This window comes from Strix aluco, chromosome 4, assembly GCF_031877795.1.
Source record: "Strix aluco isolate bStrAlu1 chromosome 4, bStrAlu1.hap1, whole genome shotgun sequence".
Classification (NCBI taxonomy): domain Eukaryota; kingdom Metazoa; phylum Chordata; class Aves; order Strigiformes; family Strigidae; genus Strix; species Strix aluco.
In genome coordinates this window covers 105,991,832-106,014,207 of record NC_133934.1, presented here as the reverse complement: position 1 = coordinate 106,014,207, position 22,376 = coordinate 105,991,832, and the positions used below count along the sequence as shown (strand labels likewise).

General features: G+C 53.3%; 1 protein-coding gene across 1 annotated transcript; it reads right to left on the bottom strand.

The window, feature by feature from the left end:
- Nucleotides 1–16,104: 16,104 nt before the first annotated feature.
- On the bottom strand, nt 16,105–18,835 carry FOS (Fos proto-oncogene, AP-1 transcription factor subunit). The gene is made up of 4 exons (XM_074824762.1): nt 18,530–18,835; nt 17,846–18,091; nt 17,608–17,715; nt 16,105–17,500 (listed from the first exon to the last, which is right to left on the bottom strand). The coding sequence occupies exons 1-4, from the start codon at nt 18,668–18,670 to the stop codon at nt 16,892–16,894; spliced, it is 1,104 nt and encodes a 367-aa protein (XP_074680863.1). The 5' UTR covers nt 18,671–18,835; the 3' UTR covers nt 16,105–16,891.
- Between the last annotated feature and the right edge of the window lie 3,541 nt (nt 18,836–22,376).

Below are 22,376 nucleotides of genomic sequence, written 5' to 3'. Positions count from 1 at the left end.
GTCCCCCTGGAGCCGCAGGCCCGTGCCCGATAACGCGGAGGAGCCCCAGCTCCAGGAGCGCTAACCCGAGCCCAGGCCACGCCGCCACCCGAGTCTCCCTGAGCTGTTCGGCACGGCCGAGCTGGACTAGGTCTGCGCCAGAAGCAAGCTGCGGCGGGGCGGCCCGGGCGGGAGAGGGGCCGGGTCGCTGCCCCGCGCCCCCGCTGCCGGGACCGGGACCGGCCGGCTGCACCCTCTACCGGCCGCGGCCCGCAGCCGTCACCAGGGACCGCGGCGTCACCAGCTCCCGGAACCCGGTGCCGCCACTTCTAACACTAAAACGGGCTAAAACAGGATTGGGGCGGGGTGTGGGGGTGTGTCTCATTTCAGGCACCACGAGTGTAACCGCGTCCTGGGGACGGCACACTAGAGAGCCGCTCACACCGACCCTGCAGTCCGGCCTCCCGCCTTACCTCGCCTCCCACCTGAGCCAGGAGCCCTCCTGCAGGCATGCGATCTTCCTTCTGCCTGGACGCCCCTTCTAGGAGAGCAGCAGCCCCAGCTGCATCAGACCAAAGGCACTGCTTTCGTTCTCACAACTGCTGCAGCCTCAGCTTTTGTCACCAAATCTTCATTGCAGGGTACTCGTCAAGCACAAAACCAGCATGACGAGCTCGCTCACAGAGCAAACATCCTGCCATCGGGCCAGGCACGTTCATTTTGGTACAACAGCCTTCACCGGCACAAAGACTAAACCTCCACTTAGGTACCTACAATGCCCTCAGTGCTTTGCAGCCTCAAAACAGGATCCAAAGAGCTTCCAGAAAGGAAACAGGGCGACAAATATTTCAAAGAGGGCAAGGGAAACAGTGATGAATCTTTTTCTTGGTGAGCTAACACCCATTACTTGATCAGCTCCAACTTTCTGGGGTGGTGGGGCCCCATACAGGTGCACAGCACTTCCCGCAGCTGGCAAGCCACAGTCACTGCAGGACAATGTGCTGTGGTACACACATTATCAGCCTCAGCACAAAAAGAAGATTTGCCTTTTTCTTCACCCTCCTTCTCCCACAGAGCAGCTCGTAATTCCCAGATGCAGCTAACAGCAGAGTCAGTTATCTGGAAATGACTGGTTGCGGTTTCAGGCTTGATAGATGGCACTCACTGGTAATCCTTCCCTCCCTCTCTCCATTAACACTCCTCCTCCCTCCAGTTACCAGAAAACGCAGCAGTGCTCCCTTCTGCCCACCCCTCTCTCCTCCCTCCAGGCTACTCCTTTGGAGAATTGGCTCCACAGCTGGATTGTAAAATAATCCAGCTGTTCCTATGACAACGTGCTGGCAGTGGGCAGAGATGACGCCAGCACACAGTGTTGGCCCATTCACTACCAACACCCAACTCTGTTTGTTTTGGTTTGGGTTGCATTTGTTTTTCTATGTGGGCAGCTCTGCCGAGTACATTTCTGAAGGCTGGAGGGGCAGGAGGAGCCACAAGCCCAGAGACGCCAAGAAAGTTGCTGGCTCCATGATTTACTCTTTTTTTTTCTTTTTTTTTTTCCCCAGATCCATCTGATGTGAGGATAAAAACCCCTCCAGCAGTCTTGCAGCTGCACCCAATCTTTGCAAGACTTCATCCAAAGCCTGAGTTGAAAGGCACAGTGCAAGACTTTGCGTGTAAGGCTTCCACAGGAAAAAAAGCCTTGGGTAGAATCAATAGGGACCATGCAGCCTTTATTTTAACATCTTGCCTGTCAGCAGAAGGATTGCAGTGTAGAGGGAAGCAAAGGAAAAACTTGCTCCTTGTGAAGCATTAGCCAAACACCTGGCTGGACTCATCCAGCCCCTCCAGCTTTGATAGGAGCTACCTCATGTACCAAGGGATTTGGGCAGAAGCCACTGGCAGGAGCAGAAGGGCCTTACTGTCAGGCTCAGCAGAAGGAGGAGGCTCCTCAGGTACTGCAGCTATTAGACCTCCTCAGCAAAGCCCACTCCTTCTGCGTCATTGAGATCATTCTGCAGACACCATCTACAGCTCTGCAACTCCAGTGACAGGGCTCCCAAAGGGAAGGGCCGGAATGTGCCTGGCAGTCCCCAGGAGAGGAAGACAATTTCCCCAGAACTAACACCCTTCACTCTCAAGGAAACTCAGCACAGCAAAATGCCCCTGCTCCCAGCATCAACAAAACCAGACAGCATTTGTTACTGACTGTACATTTCACTATGTCTCCATTTTTATTCTGAAGGTCTTGAGAAAACACTAGAGCTTGTAAGACAGACAGGACTCCGTAGCTGCACAACTGCTAACAAACTGTTTCCTTTCAAATCCAGGTAATTAACCATCATTACAAGCTCAGCAGTGGCCATTTCTATGGCACGGCTGACTGCAATGACCAGGGCTCCCACTGCTCGGCTTTCAACATGCTGAATGGCAGCAGATAGGGGTGAAGAAAGATGGTCCACAGTAAGAAAAGAAAATCATGAAATTAGTTATGTTGGTTTTGAAGAGAGACCTCCATGGGCCACTCTGGAGACAGGACACGAATGGCCAATTAACCCAACCAAGTGCAATGAAGGGAATGTATCTCAAACTACACAGGGTCAGTTCTCTGATCTGGCATGGTGAACAGCTGGACATGGCAGGCTGTCAGGCACAAAAGAAGTCAAGAGATCAGATTAGCTTAAACCGATAAGTGTTTCTTTGGTGAGAGCAAGGAAAGAAAAACAGCTAGAAGCATGACTGTTTCTGAAAATGCCTTAGAAATTGCAGACCCAGCAAAGCACTGTAGCACCTATCACACAGTGGTCAATTGGGTTTGGACAGACCTTTACAGGCTCAGGAAGCTACCCGTCCAATGCTGCACCTGGCATGTCTGTAACGCTGCTGCCTCGGGGTGCTTACCTCCTCAGCTCTCCACAGCCATGTCCAAGCTGCCCTCAGCATCTGTCCCCTGCCCACTCTTCAACCATGTAAAAGTCCTGGCCATCAGAGACAGCAGCAGTAGCAACAGATCAGTGCTGGGTTCAGAAATCTTCTGACTTGCCTTCCCTCCTCCACCGTGCAAGGAGTGAAGACAAGCTAACTTTCTAGATCTGGTTGCAGTGTTGTTGCTCACAGAGCAGGAAGCTCTACTGTACACTTTACCCAAACTCTTACCCAAGTTTTACTCCCAACTTCCCTTCTCACCACACAGGGATTCCTGCTCTGGGTTCTAAAGATCAGAAATAAATGTCATGAGCCATATGTGGGCAGGGTTTTTTTCTCACTATCCATTTTGCAAGGACATAAATAATTTAATAGCAGTGCAGAAAGTTTTGAGGTACCTTCCACCGGGGCTGTATTTCCCTACCTTTTTACTAACTTCAGAAATCACCGCCAACTTACACACACAGTGCAATGTTTGAATCCAACAAGCTCTACAGCCTCCTCTATATCCAAAGAGCCCTTCAGCTTCAGTGCCACCTGAACATCCTCTGCCAGAACAGTAATTACAGCAAGACACTCCTTCAAGGATGTGGCCTCTGTCAACCATTCAGTATTGGGCCCTCTCACTGGTCCAAGAGAGGCGTAGCCCAAGATCTCCCTAAGTCCTTCCTGCAGAACACAGTGCAAACAGTCAAAAAACAGACTTCGCAAAGTAAACAGAAGAAAAGCTCTGCCCCTGACTAGCATAGCCTGTGGGAGCCCAAGCTCCCTGTGTGCTGTGCTTTAGTCTTCAGTACTTTTCACAAGTGCCAGATCCCAACCCCACAGTCTCTCTCAGACTTTTTACTGTTTCCTAGGGCAAAATCTGATAAGAGGTTGCCAGGCCCCTGGTCTGCATGATGTTTACAGGAACAGACCACTCTATCCAAAGCTTCAGTAGGCTGATACTAGACTCAGTATCAGCACATGTACATATTTGAGAGGATTAAGAACAAGATTTCATCAAAAGGTATTTCAATTATCAGACCGCACAGCAGATACACAGCAAGGCAAAGGACTCTGAGAGCAAGTCTGGCCATGTATCAACAACCTGTCCATTCCATCAAAACTCTACCTGCCTACATGGTCCTGCCCCAGGAAGCACCCTTGTGAGGCTCAGCAATGGTTGGAAAGCAGACGGGTGAGAGCAAGGAGAGCAGCCAGAGGGCAGTGTCAGTGCAGATGGGAGATGGGATTAGGTGAGTGACTGGGGTAGAGGTTTTGTGGAGGACTGGAGGGTCTCTCTGGGGCAGCTGGCAAAGCAGGCTGTTGCACTGGGGGTGGGGCATCAGCTCTTTGGTTCTGATTGAGCCAATAACTGACTTTAGTGAGGCTCTCAATGCCATGTCCCCTAGTAACCTTCCAGCCAAATTAGTGAGATAGTCACTGGGTACATTAATAATGAGGTGGGTTGAAAACCGGCTGGACCACCAAGCTCAAAGCTGATCAGCAGTACAAAGTCCAACTGACAACCAGTGGAGTCAGTCAGCATCTCTCAAAGGTCAATACTGGGGCCAATACTCTGTGATGCCTTTAACACCCTGAATGATGTGACAAAGCACATGGCCAGCAAATTCATACACAATACCAAATCAGGGGTAGTGGCTGACAAACTCAGAGAGCAGTAGCACCACTTAGAAGAATCTCAATAGGCTGGATAAATGGCTGATAGGAACCTCATGGAAGTTCAAAAAGAATCAAATGCAAAGTCCCCCACCTGGGAGGAAATAACTCCATGCAACAGTACAGGGTGCCACCTGGCTGTGGAGCCACTCTGCTGAAAAAGCATTTGGAAGTTGCAAAAAGTTTGGGAACACAGTGGGGAAATGCTAACTCTTCAAAGCATGTCCCCAAGATCCTGATTGTTTTCTATGAGGCTGGTCAAACACCGATCCAAGTTGCCCAGAGATGTTGTAGCACCTCCATTCCCAGGGTCATTCAGAATCCAACTGGACAGCACTGTGAGCAACACGCTCTTGTTCGACCTGCTTGGGGTTGGGGTGGGGGGGAGTAATGACCTCCGGGGTCAGAGCATCCTGATTCAATACTCCTCAACTAGAACGAGTCGCTTCTGCTTCCCTCCCCCAGTGCTCAGCTTCCTGGAGACCAGCAGGGAGCAGTGAAAGGCGAGGAATGAAGACTTACCCACCGGCCCAGCAGCATTCCTGCAAGGCTGCAAAAACACGCCGGGGCGGCCCAGGGCTGCTGCAGTTGCGAGAGCGCAGCCCAGGGAAGCGGGGCAGGGGCCGACAGAGAGCACCGCGGGGGGCTCCCGCCGGGCGGGGAAGGGGCTCGGCCGGGGAGCCCGGGCGCGGCAGCCGCGGGGGAGCCGCGCGTGGCAGGAGGGGACTTGTGGGGGGACCCGGCCGAGGCACGGAGAGGCGGGGGGGCGTTCTCTTCAGCCGGGGAGTCAGGCGGAGGGGGCCGCTGCACCCACGGGTGCCAGCCCACGAGCCAGATCCCTAGTTACTCCCGAGATGGGCTCGGTATGGCGGCTGTAAGCGTTGAACGTTGCTTGTTGCTTCAAGCATCTGGGGCTACAGGGTTCAGATTGCCCAACTCTCCTCCTTGATCTTGAGATCTAAGTACACGCTTAACAAAAACCGAAATTTAAATTCTTACATAACCACATGACTCCAGGCACTGGGATGATGAAATCCCGAGTAGCACCAAGACTCTTCCACTGACACAGGACCTGGAGGGGACTGCCAAAACCCAGGAGACACGGACAACCCTGTGCCATTTTCCTACAGCTCAGGATTGTGCTCACATCCATCACGAAACACAGAGGCCACAAAGACATTTGCATGCTTCTGTCAGATCCAGTAAAAACTGTAGCATTATTGGTTTCAACTACAGCACTTTATCCACAGATGACAAGTATGGAAAATAAGACATGGGGGAAAGAAACCCCAGTGAACGGGTGTCTCAGGACCCCAAAGACCTGGGTTTAGAGGTGGCTGAGCCTAAAAGCACTGCCTCAGGTGTTGATGCAACTGGCTGGGGTGGTTTCAGGCATTTCCATGCCAGTCTCTCCACCCTGCTCTCCCGGTCTGGGTTAACACACCCATTCCAGGAGAGGTAGAAAGGAATGGGAACATCAGCCTTTGTCACTGGGTATCAGGGAGCTCTGCAAAAGCCCCTTTCCTCAGTCACTTGGTTAGCTAACAGCACTGGGGACAGGGGAGGGTCCACACAGGCTCCTTTCTGTCACCTGGGAGAGCTAACAACCCACTACAGACAGCAAAGATGGTATATTAAACTGCTAGTTAGATCTGTTAGAGCATGTCATCCAGATCTTAGAGATGCTCATACATATACATAGAGATGCTTCATACATTTGGAGTAGTTCCTTGCCGCACACCATGTGTTACCACTTGGCTGCTTTCACACACACCACCAACAGATTACTCCTCTACTCTCCCTGACCCAACTGATCCCACCAATCATTGACCCAACGCATCATGTAAGTTTGGAAGGGGTCTCTAGAGGCCACCTAGCCCAACCCTGCTCAAAGCAGGGCCAGTTAGAGCAGGCTGATCAGGGCCTCAGCCAGTCAAGTTCTGATGACCTCCAAGGCTGGAAGTTCCACAACCTCTCTGGGCAACCTGCTCCAGTGTTTGACCACCTTCATGGTAGAACACTAGGATTTTGGCACACGCTCTGAAGAGTCAGCACTACAAACTGAATTTAGGCAAATCACTTGTGCCCTCAATATGCTGTTCCACAGGAGTTTATACAGCTCTGTCATCTACAGGGTCTGCTTCTCCCATTGCTCTGGTATTAGCATTTGACTGATCCTGCAGTAACTTTGGTCAGGGACTCAGACCAGCTGGAACTTAACCTCCCACATAAATATGTTTGCTGTGCCAGTGTAACTTCCCGAACCATTTCACTGAGGGTCAGACAAGTAACTGTGTAGAAGCCAGGAAGGAAATGGAGTCACATGGATGGGAGCAGAGAAGATAGCAGGACCACACATATAGATGGATTTAAGATATCCTGAAACTGTAGTTTCAGCACTTCAATTTACCTGGCTATTAAGATGGGATCACACTCTTCACCTGCTTCATACAGTTCTGGGGGACAGCTATTTGAGTCAGCAAAAAGACAAGGTTGTCACCTTCAAGGCACTCAGTGGCCTGGCACCAGCACATCTTAAAAAAAGATCTCTGAAACACCAAGATAGACTGTAGGCAACAACTCTGACCCTCTGGCAGAAGAAGACTCTGCAGTAATGTAATGCTTGCCTCTGTAAGAGACCCCATTTTCCAAGAACTTGTCCAAATTTGGAGAATGAGCTCCCTAGGGAGTAAGGACCCTTTCGGTACCTGCCTGTCCAGACTGTAAGCTGTGCTGCTTTCACCTGCAACGCATACACACTGCAACACAAATTCTGCTGGGGAGAGGAGAGGGGAACAAACCACACATTTGTGTATTAGTCACATTTGAGGTTAATGGGAAAGTATTCAGATGGTACTCTGAATGGCTCATGGTAAGCTGCAGAATTGAACAGAACACTTCAATCATTAGTGCCCATAAGGAGCTCCAAGATCCTCAGGTGGAAATCATTATATAATAAATACTTTGTCCTCATAAACACAGATGATTATTTCAGTGCATAATGTATCTTAAAAGGAAATACAAACCTTTGGTTAAGAGTCAGAGCTGGTCTTTACCACATTCTGTGCCTGATCACCTGCAGGGCACAATCTGTCATGCAGTATCCAGTAATTAAGCTATATTTATGACAAGATTGGAAGCTGTGAGGTCATTCCTTGTACAACTACACGTGCCTTAAGTTAGCTATGATAATCATTCTCACATGCACAACACAGTTCAGGCCTTTAGCAGCAGCCAATGTCTGATGTTACAACAGCAAGTGACAGTGGCACGGAGACAAAAAACATTGCAGACTGTGGTCATAAAGTGGTTTGGGAAAAGGAGATTTTGCTGGGGTTTGACTGCATGGAGTTATACTCAATTCCACATATCCAACAAATGGAAGTGGTTGGCTCTTTGATCACAAACACACAAGTATCACAGATTCCAGAACTGTCTTATTAATATCTACTCTCTATAAGTAATCAGCAAATAAGCTGCATTTATTTTTGGCATGAAAATACTTGCACAGTAAAATGTTTCTCAAATTATAGGTTCTAAAAATTATGAAAAAAATTAAACTTTTCAATTCTGAAGTGCTGAAGTCCTCAGTAAAGATGACTTATGTTTACATCATTATGACAGGTTTATAAAGAAGCCATGTTAATCCTGCTCTGGTGTAACAAACAAGAGTCTTGCACTCCTGTAGTACCTTTCTGTAACAAGGACTAAAGCCACAACAAAAGGAGTTTCATTAGGGAAGTGATTACAAGTCCAGGTCTCGACTAAATGTTCTGGGACTAAGAGCCAGAAGCCATACCTAGTGAAGCATTTGCCCTCAGTAGGGTCCCTAGGAATGTAGAGGTATGTAGAGTATACATAAAACTTTCCTCAAATACATATTCCTAATTGGGAACATGCCTTCTGGGGGAGGTAGCTTGTATGAGTATCATTCTGCAGTTCTAAAAGCCGTGGAAACCATCCCATCAGCTTGCCATGCCCCTCAGCTCAGCTTGCAGACTGAAACAAAGATCTTGAAGATAAACAACCAGGTAGAGTAACATGTTTGTTACTCTTGTGTGGTATTTCACTGTATTTGTCTCCAATTAGTTATGTATCTACCTTTCAGTGAAAAACATTAGTTCATGTTTCCCTTAAATCCCACCCAATATTTAAGATGATTTGCGGGTATTTTACCAAACACTGCAGTTATCAGGATTCCTTTTGGAGCACTGAACACCCTACACAACCCTTACAGTGAGGTAAATCCTCTAAGCTGCCAGAGCTCATTTATAGAGTGGTGACACAGGCAGCATCTACAATAGCAAAAGAAGCAGGGTCAGGAACTGCTCTGTGGTGGAAGGGCCAGGTGGTACACTCACAACACTGCACTTGGCCTGCGGTCACCTCCAAACTACATGTGGTGTCCCTGTAGTCCTAAGGCATAAATATTATTTCAGGGGTGTTATTTCAGACATACTGAATTGAAGAAATGAGGGCTGTCCTGTAGCCCAGAGGGGCTATTTACAGCATGAAGCTAAAGGACTTGTCATATGTTAAAGCACAGAGCTGCGTTTGATCGTATGAAACCTGCTGGGATATTGCTGGATGACCCAGTAGAGCAGAGGGAGCCTGGTTTATGTAGTCTTGCCCACTGCTCATCAGACACACGCTACCCTCTGAACTATGGCCAAGCACCGTCTTGGAGATTGCTAGCTGACACAGGCCAAGACTGTTTCAAGGACCAGAGTTACTACTGTGTAGTAGAGAAGGGTGGAAAATCACCAGTCCAATGTCCAAGCTTGCTACCTACCCCCTTTGATTTAGCAGCATAGCCAAGGAACCCAGGCGTGTGGCACCTGGAACGTGCTGACAAACAGCAGGGAAAAAAAAAAAGGAGGATGGGAGGATCTGAGACTCCCATGCATAGTTAAAGCTGTGAAGAGCTGAATTCTTTGAAAGTCTCAAAGTGAAATCCTTATCTGTGCCAAAACCCCATTCTTGGCTTTGCACTCAACTCTTATGTAATGACAGCAAATTACTCTGGTTTATCTTCCTTGGTGTCCTCGAGGTTAGTGACACATCATCATTAGGTTACATTACTATTTTAATTCAATTGCCATACCTCATACTTAAATGCTGTAACAGAGCTTGTCCTTCTTTCTACCACATGCTACTGGCAACTGTAATTTCTCCTACAATTAAGAGTTCAAATGCTTCATAGCAGGAATTGCATCATTCTCATGTTGAAGCACCCACTACACTTCAGAGCAGTGTCAAAATAATGTTTTACTTAAAACCCCCGATAGTCTGGTAATACCTGAATCCTGTACATTTCAGAATATATGCTTTAAAACTGACACTGTATTTTATGGCCTTTGCAATACTGTTACTTATTCAAAACAAATATTTAGTCCTGCAAACAAAAACAGATAAATACTATATTATGAGTGGTTTCACTTCCCTTATTCCCTAGCATGAGAAGATTCAAGATGGGCTATTTAAAAAGAGCTAAATCCTTACCAAATGGAAGACGTGATGCAATCAGAATTAAAATGACTCCTTTAATGTTGCAGCTGGTTGTCTTTAGCCCACAGGATCAAGTTACAAAACATTTGTATAAAAACAGAGCTCAAATATAATCAGTGAAGAGGAGCTGAAAATCTGTTGTTCTGCAGACTAAAGATGAGGGGACACACACACGCACGCACAACCAGAACAAGAGCTCCATAATTGGAAATAATAAAGATACTTTGTCCACATGCTAGTTATGACCTTCTTCTGTTTTCCCATGATATCCTGTTGATATAATATCCAGGTCCCTTGTGGACATCCGCTGTTTCCAAATGAGAAGAATGAGTGTTGTTAGTTTCATTTCAGCATCTCACCGGGTCATCAGCCTATCTACCCTGCCTGGAAAACCTGCCGGAAGCAGTGTCAAAGAACAGCCTTATCAGCAAAAGATCTGAATGGATGAGGAGCACGGACATATGAGATCACATCTAAACAATTTTCAAATACCATTACAATAAGGAAGCACATATTAAGAGCAAAAGTTCAGCTAAATAGGAAGAGACATAGTTGATCAGATCAAGCACACCTTTTCCCCCTCTCTGCTATCAGCCACAGTCTTCTGACACTACCTGACAGCAACCCCCGGAAGACAGTTGTAAGGACAACGTCAGGGTCTAGTGCTGCCTTCCCACAGTATTCCCCAAGGCCCCAGAAATTTACAAAAATCAGGACTTCCACAGCCAAAGCGGATATTTTTGTATTTAATAATCCTCATTAGTTTTTTCTTCTGTTCATTTTCTGGACTTCTTTTCAGCTCAAAAAAACCCCCTCGTAGTATCCATAAAAATCATGCAACAAAATTTTCCACAAGTAACCACAACATGGAACGAGTGACCTCATCAAGTTTGGTTTTATCCCACATTTTCCCCAAGTTTCCTTTGATGTACATTATTCTTACATTGAAAGCAATCTCCCCTCATTTGTATCTGTAAGGCTGAAGAGTCCTTGTTAATTTCTCTGTTTCTCACCCAGAAGCTGTTCCACACCTCAGAACACCTATTTACTTCTCTGCACCTCTTACAGTGCTCTAGGTCCTTCTGAAGATCAGATCAGAACTGTACAGCATTCAAAGCACTGGCACATCACGGATTTACCCCGTGACATAATGATGCTCTCTGCTTTGTTCTCTAGCTCTCCTTTCTTACCGCCTAGCATTTGACCGCTCATTTACCAAGCCTCAAGCTGATATTTTCACAGGACTATTATTATGCCAAGATCTTGTTCCCAAGTGATAAATCAGCTTCTAGGTTGTTCCTGTATATTTGAAGTTAGGATTGTTTATCTCCCATTCAAAACACTGTACATCAAATTGCATCACCCACTCATTTTGTATTGTGACTTTTACTAAAGTCCTTCTCAGACCACAGGCTCCAATTCAGATCCTTGTGGAACTTCACATATTGACTCCTTCCACTGAGATAACATTTTTGCCCTGGCTTACAGCAACCTGTCTTTAAGCCAGTGTCATCCACCCACGTGAAACTTCTCCTCTTATTCCATAGTTTCTTCAGAAGCTTCTGCTGATAGATTTTATGGAAATGCAAGGTTTTTTTGCTTAGAAACCCAAGTAGATGACATCAGCTGAATCTCTCTGGTCTACATGCTTTGCCAACTGCTCACAGGACTCCAACAATGTGTGAGACCAGGACTTCCCTTTAGAAAAGCTCTGCCAGCTCTCCTGGTACACTATTTTCTCCCTGTGCCCACTAGTTCACCTTTTTAAACAGTTTTCATTAACTTGCCTGGTACACATAACAGGCTCATCGCTCAGCAGCTCTCCAGAACTTTTCTAGACACCTTTTTTTAAATCAGCATATTCACTATCTTCCCATTCTCTGTTATCAAAGCGCTTCTAAATGCGATGTTACACAAAACCACTAGTAAGCAGCTCAGCTATTTAAATCTTGACTTCTCTTAGAACTCTTGGATGAATATCATGCAGTCCAACTGTTCAGCGCTTTTTATTTTATCTGTTTCATAACCTTTTCTACAGATGCTTCAGCTTGAGACATACCCTCTGATAAATCTTTCACAAAATCAAGCACAGGAATCTCTTAAGTTCCTCTACAGTGAGCACAGAACAAAACACTAATTTAATTTTTTTCTAGAACCTTATCTCCTCTGAACAACCCATTTATTTTTGACTGTCCACTGGCTCTGACAACTTTTTTGGCAGGCTTCCTGTTCTATTTCGACCAAAAGCAGAAGAGTCAGATTTATTGGCAAAGTAACAACAAAATAAATGACAAGAGAACTGGCAGAACAAGTGTTCAAGGATACAGGTGCCACCTGCTACACTGAAGTCAGGTTTCATAGGGTAGCTCTTGTACTGCAAGTGCAGTAAAGAAACAGTAATTATTTTCTTTCACCTAATTCCATGAGATAAAAGCTAATTGTTATTATGAAACTTTTACATTAAGTCAGATTGTATCACCTTTGATTTTCCACTTCCACAGGTCAATTAATTCTTTCAGCTAAGAGCTGATCACAGAGATCTGCAGGTCAAGAGGTGATGCTAGCGAAGGCTGGTTAGGGACAGCGAGAGCTACAGGCTGTTACATGTGAACTCGCCTGGGATTCAGCACCCAGTACTGCGGGGAGCCAGGGAAGCTCCCGATCCTTCTCCCGACCCCGCACCCCCACAAAGGGGACGAGCGTGCTAGCGGGGGGCGAACAGAGCCCACGCAGCCTTGTCAGCCCACCACAGGCACCGACCGGCAAGGAGCCCCGCACAGAGCCCAGCCACGGGCTTCGTCCCTCCTCCGGGATGGGGCAAGGCGCGGGACGCTGCACCCGCCTGCGGGGACGCTGCACCCGCCTGCGGGGTCGCTGCCCCGGGGTCAAGCTGAGGAACATGGCCGCCCGCCCCGCGCGCAGGCCGTTGATCCAATGGCCCGGCCCTCGCGCCCGCCCCCCCTTCTAGAACCTTCCCGCCGCAGAGCTGCACGCGCCAACTGGCGCCCAGCGCCCGCCACGGGAAGCGGGGCGCCGCCGCTTTGCCATATATGGGCACGGCCGGAAACACTTGCGTCACGGCGTTGGCTCGTAGCGTCTCCGCGGGGAGCGGAACGTCACGTCCCTGGCGCGCCCGCCGCGCGGCGCCCTGGAAACCAAACAGTAAACACGGCGGCGGGGCGGGGCGGCGGGCGCGCAGGCGCGGTGGGGCGCGGCCCGGGGCTGCCGGCGGCCTCCGCAGCGTCCCGCGACCTGCTGCCCTCACCGGCCCCGGGCGACCCACCGGCCGCCTGAGGGGAGAGAGGCCGTGTCTGCGGCGGGGCGGGCCCAGGAGCGGCGGCCCGGCTCCCGAGAGCGCCCCCGCAGCCCCTGGCCAGCGCGGAGGGTCCCGGGGAAGGCCCGCCTCAGCCCCGCGCCGGGCCTCCCCGCCGCCCGCCGCTCACCCGGCTCCGTGAGAGAGCCCCGCGAGGTCGCGCTGGGGCTGGCCCGACGCTAGGAACCTCCGCGGTGATTTCAGGTACCGGCGGTGGTGCCACGTCGGGCCCCTGCGCCCGGCCCTCTGGCCGGCGGGGGAGAGCGGCCGCCCCGCCGCAGCCGAGGGGCAGGAGCGCTGGAGACGAGGCGTGAGGGGGGTGCACAGGAGCGTGTCGGGACTGCAGCTTCTGTCAGCATCGAAGCAGCCCCAGATCCGCAGCGCCCGCCGGTAGCCGGGGTTGCTTTGCTGTGCCGCCCTTATTTATTCTACTGTAAACGTCTTTACCGCTCTTCATACTGTAGCTGTACTGCTCTACTTTTTTGTAATTCGTAATAACAATTTCACTATTCCTTGCGTTATGTTGCAATTTCATTTCTAAGAATGAATTACACTACTGCACGCAATGGGATCAGGAGCACAGGAGGCATCAGAAACAATGCAAGTGTTTTACCTGCTTGTCTTATCTCGTCCCATTGTTTTGTTTCACAAAGCTTTGTACCGATATCTGTGTGATGTATCAGATACAGCTTATAATTGAAGCACATGCATGTAATCCATTCCAGGCAGAGATTGCTGCATTATTCCCTCTCGTGGCTCTGTTGAAGTTAGTGGTGAGATTCCCACTGATTTGAGATTTCACTACAGAGTGCTCAAATGCTAGGAAGCAGATAAATTGTATTCATGATGCCATAAATTTTATATATCCCGAACTCTGGATTGCCCCTGGCTGAAGGCAAGGAGTAGGGCTGGAGCCTGGGGTTAAACATAATGTGTCTCACATAGTGCCGCCCCTGAGTTTGACATCATTGCGTAACAAATGCAAAAGCTGACACTTATACTTGGCACTTGCTGTCACTGCTGTTAGAAAGAGAAGCCTCAGATAGGCTGCAGGACTGTTGTCTCTCAGAATTCAGCACTAGATTTTGCTTTAATCTGTCCAGAGACGAGAGATGGTGTAGCCAGGATCACTCCACCTACTTTGAAGGGACTGTGTGGTATTTTGAGACTATAGACTCCTGCTCCTTTCTGCCTCTGCTGAACGTCTGGTGATCTCAACAGCATGTGTGGGCTCTCTGAGACCTCTGAATTCTCCAGCTCTGAACCTGATGGTCTTTCAGCAGAAGGCACACTGTGATTCCAGATTTACTGACTTCACAGGGTTACTTGTCATGTAAATCTCACTCTCTTGCAGCTACACCTACATGACTGCTTCAGGGGTCAGTGCTATTGTACATTTGCTGCACCTGGGTGTTGCCCTTGTAAACTCCCATGGCAATGTGAAAGTAGCTGCTTCTCAGTGGGTGGCAACTGGAGTCGTTCTTCATCAGTTGCCGGTGCTGCCTCCAATTTAATGTTGAAAGTCGGAAAGCCGCACACGTAATATTTGCTTTTGCACAGGGCAGGCCTTGTTGAGCAAGCCACGAAGCAGCAATACACACTATTGAGATGAGATACATCCTGTGCGTATTCTGATTAGGGAAGGAGTGAAGAAAACAGAGCCTGCTGCAGTGGCCAGGGAACGTGGAGTTACACAAACCCAGCCCTGAATGCCAGCCTGCAGAGATTTCCTGAGAGCACAGTGTCAAGGTGGCCTTCAGCTGGACACGTACAGCACAGGTGGCGTCTTTGTCTCCACCTTGAGAAAGGAAAGTTCTCAAGAGCTGGAGTGGCAGGGCTGGAGGCCATCATGGATGCCTCACTGCTCCTGTAGGGACTCTTCATGTGCAAGCGTTAGGGAGGGAGCAGAATAGAGGTCTGCATGCAGGGGCAACCTGCCCCAGCTGCTGTCCTGCCACAGGGGCATGTGTTTCAATATGCAAGCAGCAGGAATGACATAGGGTAGCAGCCCCTCTTAATTCAGGAAGAAGAGGCCATGCTCTCTCCGGCAGCGAGCATGTTCCTAGAGCACAGGGGCTGTTTGCCATATCTCCTCTTTATTCAAGGACTGGACTAGCTTTAATAGAAGTTGAGGGGCAACAGAAGGGTCAGTGTTTTGCTTTCTACTGCTCAGCCCAAAGTGGGAATACACAAGCATTTATCCTCCCCTCACAGCCAAAAGAAGTTATGCCATAGCTACTCCTAGAGGCACCAGACCAAGCCCTCTCCTCCCCAGGCAGGAGGAAGTTGGACTGTTAGGCACATGTGAATGGTCAGGTGGGCCCCAGCCTGGAGACAGCCTCCTTGATTCAGAGGCATGAACTCACCTGCCCTTGTTACCTCCTTTCAAGTAAGGCCTCCAGCATGTCACTGAAAGGCCATAGCAGGTGACACAGAAGGAGGGGACCAGACCAGAGCAGGTTGGATGGGGAAGACCATAAGGAGTGACCCCGCTGCCCACAGGGGTGGGTGGGAAAGGGCGTAGGCACAGCCAGCCCTGACTAACACCAGTGCCTGGACGGGTCTGGCCTTCATGGTATTCCCACCCCGCTGCGCCCTGTGCCTCAGGCAGCTAGCACCAGCCTGCAGTTTATAAAGCCTAGCCTAAATTAGAGGCTAGGGAACCCCTTTAGGGTCACAGGGAAGCAATGCAAAAGGTAACGCAAGGACAGCTCCAGCAGTCAACTTAAATGCTTTTATTGACAATGTCTCTGAACAATAATAAGCAAACAATGCTTAAGTTTCATCCAAATTCACTTTCCACATGTCAAAAAAGACCTCAAGGTAGAAAAAAATAAAATAAAAATATAAATATCTGAGAATCCATCTTAATAAATAAATTAAAAACACAATAAAAACGTTTTCATGGAAAACTTATGTCAGAACATTCAGACCACCTCAACAATGCATGATCAGTAAAGTTACAATGAACATCAATGTAGAACTACAGTACATGGATATAGCTATTTATCTACCTACTAGAAAATAAAATAGAGTCTCTTTTCCCCCCCACGTAAGATGGGTCGTTGCTAAGTCATCAGAACACGATATTGCCAGGAACACAGTAGTTATTGTTAATCAGCTGCACTAGATACGAGTTGGAGATACCCAGCACCAGGTTAAATTCCAATCATTTAAAACCAAGAGATTAATTAGTTAATGCTAGTGATACTAAGGAGGGGAGGGAGTCACCTACCCAGCCATGTGGGACATGCTACAGACTACCAGCTCTCATGGATGGGCCATTGGGGACGAGACAAACTCCATGCGATTTGCTACATCTCTGGAAGAGGTACAAGGCCTCGGCGCAGGGCGCTCTGCCAGGCCCCGGGGCACCAGGCCAGATGGGGGGGTGGCGGTGGTGGGGCCCTCCCCAGGCCCGGGGAGCCCCATGGGGCACAGCGGCAAGTCCGTGGGGGTGCACGGGCAGGGGAGGGGGCCCGGCAGGTCAGTCAATGCTGGAGCCCCTCACAAGGCCAAGAGGGTGGGGGAGCTGAGGGAGTCGGACGAGGGCTCGTTGCTGCTGCTGCCCTTCCGGTGCGCAGCAGCGCAGCTGGGGAAGGCGTCCGCCTCGGGGTAGGTGAAGACAAAGGTGGAGGTGTAGGTGCTGGGGCACGGGGTGCAGGTCACCACAGGGGTGCAGAGGGGCTCCAGCTCGCCACTGGTCCCGGCGCCCAGCGACTCCCAGTCCGAGGCGTAGAAGGAAGAGGCCCCAGGCAGGTCCATGTCGGGCACGGAGCGGGAGGCCTCCCGCGGCCCCGTGGAGAAAAGCAGCTCATCGAAGGGCTCAGCCTTGAGCTCCAGCCCACCGCCGCCGGTCTCCTTGGGCGGCACAGCCGGCGGCGCCTCGGCCATCAGCGGCAGGGCAAAGGCAGCCTCCTCGGCCACGGGGGGGCTGGGGGTGCCCAGGTCCAGCGCAGTGGCAGCTGCCAGCTCCTCGGAGAAGCGCAGCTCCTCGGGCATCTTGCAGGCAGGCCGGTGGGCCGCCAGGATGAACTCCAGCTTCTCCTTCTCCTTCAGCAGGTTAGCGATCTCTGCCTGCAGCGCAGACTTCTCCTCCTCCAGTTGGTCAGTCTCCTGCAGAAAGCGCAGAGCTGTCAGCCAGAGCCGGCATCACCCCCGGCTGGAGTGTCACCCCCCCCTTTCCCTTGCTACCCCTGGGTACCCCCCCCGCCGGCACTTACCGCCTGCAGTGTGTCAGTGAGCTCCCGCCGCCGGTTGCGGCACTTGGCCGCTGCCATCTTGTTCCTTTCCCGGCGGATCCTTCTCTTTTCCTCCTCCTCCGGGGACAACTGCGGGCAAAGAGAGGCCGCTCAGTCTCGCCGCCAGCCCGGTGCCCCCCGGTCGGGGTAGTCCGCCGGCCAAGTCCGTCTCCGCGTCCCCCGTCCCCCCCCCCCCCCAGTAACCGCGGTCCCCGCTCACCTGTTCGACTTTGCCCCTGCGGCCGATGCTCTGCCCGCGGCCGCCCGGCGCCTTCAGCACTGCGGGGCGGGAGTAGGCAGCGGGGGCGGGCGCCGACACGCCGTACGGGTGCCCGCGGCTCTGGGACGGGGCCACCGAAGAGATGAGGGTGGGCTGCACCAGCCACTGCAGGTCGGGGCTGGTGGAGATGGCCGTCACCGTGGGCACGAAGCTGGCGCTGGAGACGGCCAGATCGGTGCAGAAGTCCTGCGGGACACAGGAAAGGGGGGGGCTGCCGTCAGCGGGGCGCCCGGACCGCTCCCCACCGCCCCCAGGGCCGCGCCGGCCGCGGCGCCGCGCTACCAGCGCCGGCTCCACACGAGAGCGGCCTGATATAAATATCTCTGACGTCCGCGCTGACGCAGACGCTGCTCCGGAGTCTCCTCAATGAACTCGCGTTTTATCAATGAAGCCGCTTTACACACCCGCCGCAGAGCGCGGCCCGGGCCACGGCGCCCCCCGCCCTCCCCGCCGCGGCACCGGGACCGCTCCCCCCATCCGGCCCCCGGCCCGGGGGCGGCCCACCGCGGCCTGACCTCCCCCGCGGGCACCGCCGAGCCCCGCACCGCCCGCTGCCGTCCCGCGGTCCCGTCCCGTCCCTTCCCGGGCGCTCCCACCCCGCAGCCGGCCTGCCCGACGCCTCACCTGCGGGTTGACGGGCGAGCCCATGCTGGAGAAGGAGTCCGCCGGGGAGGGGTAGTAGGTGAGGCTGTCCCCGGCCGGGGAAGCGCTGCTGCAGCGAGAGGAGGGCGCCTCGTACTCTCCGGCGAAGCCCTGGTACATCATGTCGGCTCGGTGCGCGCAAGCCGCCGGTGCGGGGTGGTGCGGCGGTGGCGGAGCGCCCTCGGAAAGGAAGCGAGGAGGGGGCCGGCTGCGTGCGTCCCTCTGTCCGGTCCGCGCGTCTCTCTGCTCCGCCGCCGGGGCTGCCTCTGCTGCTGGAGTACCGCGCCGCGCCTCCCTTTTATACCCTCCCGCCGACGTCACTGGGGACGCGTCACCCGCGCTCGCGAGGGGGGACGCCCGTCCGACGCCCGCCCCGCACCGCCCCCGGGGCCGCCCCGCGCGCTGCCCGCCGCCGCCTGCCGCGGAAGAGGGAAGCGACGAGGAGCGGGAGGTGTCCGGCGGGGCCGGGGGAGCCCCGCGGGCGGCGCGGGGGGGGGAGGCGGCGGGGTTCCCCCCCCCGCGAGGAGTGGTACGGCCGGGCTCGGGAACCCACTGACGCAGATATCCTTATATGGGATACATCCTGTGCGAGGGGGCGTGACTGACGGGAAGCGCTCCAGGCTGCAGCCAAGTGCGGCGCGCGGGACGGGGCGGGACGGGACGCGACGGGACGGGACGCGACGCGACGCAGCGGTCCCTCCCCACCCCCACGGCCCTCCCCACGCGTGGCCAGACCCCACCGAGGGCCCCGGCGCATCGACGCTGCCCCCCGTGGGCGCCGTCCCGCCGCAGGTGACACCCCCCCACCCCCCCCCGGAGCGGGGGGGGGGCGGCGGCACCGCGGCTCGGCGGTGGGGGGGCCCCCGCGCAGCCCAGCCGCGGAGCAAAGTGCCCCGAGGGAGGCGGCAAAGCAGGGCCGGGGCCGCAGCCGGGCCCCACAGCGGGGCAGGCGGGCGCTTCGCCCTGCAAGTAACGCCCCGTCCCGGCACAGAGCGGGGTCTGCCCAGAGCTGGGCACAGGGACGAGGCCGGCCTACGCCCGGAAAGCCTGACCTACCCCCTCCCCTGCAGCAAGGGACGCCCTACGCTCATGTGGCACTATTTACTCGTCTGTTACATGTGCAGAGTAATAGTCGAGAGTGAGGACAATGGCACAGGACGCTGGGAAGCCTGGGGGGCCACAGTCCCCCAGGAAGTTTGGGAGAGCTTGGGAGCAGCGCTCCGGAGTGCTGGGACACCCGCCAAGGGCACGGGCAGGGGGCCACCGGGAAACCACCGGAGAGGAGCGAGGGGTGAGGCTTGTCCTTTCCTCCAGTTTGGGTTTTGTTTTGATCCTTGTTGCAGCGAAGCCCGGAGACACCCACCCACGACGGGGATGTCAGGCAGCCCTGGCTCAGGTCAGGCTAAGCCGGGAGCCAGACCGCAGACTCGCCTTGCACGGGAGCCAAGAGATCGCGGCTATAGATAGTAACAGGGAAGCTGCAGCAGTGAGCGTGTTTACAGCAACAAACAGAGCCTGCAGCGCAGTCTCCAAGCAGGAGCGTCACCCAGCCAGGCTGGGATCCTGCTGGCAGCCTCTCCCGCTGTTTGAGCTCATGGGCTAAATGCAGTGCCTGATGCTGCTGCTGTTGCTGTTGCTGCGCGAGCAACCTCCGTTCTTAGAGATCTGGGCCACGGGGGCGGGAGAACTGGGCCAGCTGCTATTTCTGAGCTGCCCGTCAGAGCGGAGGGGATAGCCAAGAACTGCTGCAGCTCATGGCCTGCACCGCTCCCTGGGAAAGGACCCGTGGGGGCCAGTGCTGCCTCTCGCCAGTTCAGCACCAGCCCACGGGCTAGCCCCTCTCAGGGCAGGCATTGGCCACCCCAGGTCCCTGGTGCTGCTGGAGACTCCTCACCCTGGCCAGCCTTCCACCCCATGCCAGCTGCCAAAGCAGTGGGATGAGTGTGGTCTCTTCAGCAGCCCCAGGCTGCAGGCAAGGAGGTCCCCCCTCAGCACTGCCCAGAGGAGGGACATGCCAGCAAATTAGCAAAGCCACGATCCCACCATCCCTGTCAGCGGCCGAGTGGTGGGCCAAACCTCTGTGGCCACGTCCCCAGCAGGGCCTGGGTTGACACACTGGTACCCAGCATGGGCAAGAGCTTCCAAGACAGTTTCAAGGCCCAGACATTTGCCAGGCACATTTCAGAAAGTCCTTGCTTAGTCCTGCTGCTGTCTACAAACTTCCCCGGTGTTCCTCTAGCCAAACTGCCCCCCCCCAAAGAAGTGTCTGGAAATCAGGGAAGAGAACCCGCTTCGCCAAAGCCCAAAAATATTTTTGTGGCACCCGTGCAAACCGTCTGTTGCCATCTCTGCTGGCGACCGAGTGTGCTCTGTTTGTACCAAATGGAAAGTGCACGGGTGCTGCACATTTCTAACACGCGGAGGCAAGGAAACAGAGAAAGCGAAAACACATGACGTGGGTTTGTTGTTTGCTCCAAACGCAGGGCGCACACGGTTTTACCACAGCATGTGTGAGAAAAAAAAGAGGAAGCAAGCAGTACCGCAGGGACAAAACAGAGTCAAAGCGTGAACCCTCCTGCCGGGGTGATGGGGTTGCCCTTGCCAGCATGCTGCCTGAGCCTGACAAAGGCTCCTCGCCCCCCTTGCCAGCTGGAAATGGGCAGAGGCGTTTGGCCCTTCCAAAATAGTGCCATCTGAAGAACGGACCACAAGTCCATCGAGCACTACAACATTATTAAACCTGTACAACTAGGGCCAGTGGGGTTTTGCCGGGCTCTGGCAGTGCTCAGCTGGACCTCAGCTGTAGGGATGCACCACTGTAGGGATTGGGATTCTCCCCAGCCCAGGGGTAGGGGTCCCCCATCCCAGCATGACCCTTTCCCCCTGCTCCAGACAAGCCCAGGCATGGCTGGGCCCTGTGCTGGCAAGGAGGAGGTGGCTGCTGACCACCACCAGCAGGGAGATGGCTCTTACCAGATGCCTGGCCAGACAGAAGAGGCCATGGTCCCTGCAACGCAATGGCCCCTTGGGCATCACAATGGTGCTGGCAGGGCAGGAGAGCTCCCATTCAACAAGGATCTTGTCCTGAGTACCAATGGGACCCCTCCACCTGCCTGGCCCCCGTTCTTCCTCCCTCCAAGCAGGGAGGTGGGAAAGCTTGCAGCTCCCATGATTACAAGGGAGCAGCAAGCTCCCCGGCCCCAGAGCGCAGCATGGGAACTTGGCCCTGCTTTCACACCCCTCCTTCAGCTGAGCTTGTGATTGAGCCTGGGCTTGGAAAACCACAGCAGAGAAGCTCCTGAGGTATGTGGGCCAGTGCAACCCGCACAGCCAAAACCCACTTCAGGGGCAGGAGATGGCTGTGCCTAAATTTGGCCACTCACCAGGGGAAAGTTCATGCCAACAGTGTGGCCCTGTGGCAGCCAAGTGACAGCCCCGACTCACCCTCTGTCAGCAGCACTGACCATAGCAAAGTTCTATGTTCCCTCTCCAGGCACACACTGTGATGGACATCTGCCTTTAGCTAACCAAGGGCTGCTGGGGTGGGTGGGAAAGAGACCTGGGGGCTGAAGTCCAGCAGCAGAGTACTGCTGTGGGCACCAAAAAATAGCTCCTCACTGTAGAATACCCCTCTGCACTGAGAAGCCATCACTGCCTGGCCAGGCACACTGCCCATGCCATTAGAGGATCCACACAATAACCTGAACACCCATTGTGGTACAGACTCCATGGGCAGGCTCCAGGGGCGTTACTGCAATTCCCCCTGCACACACCTGCACACCCCCTGTTCCTGGTGTCCCCCACCACATGCACTCCCAGCGTGGCACGA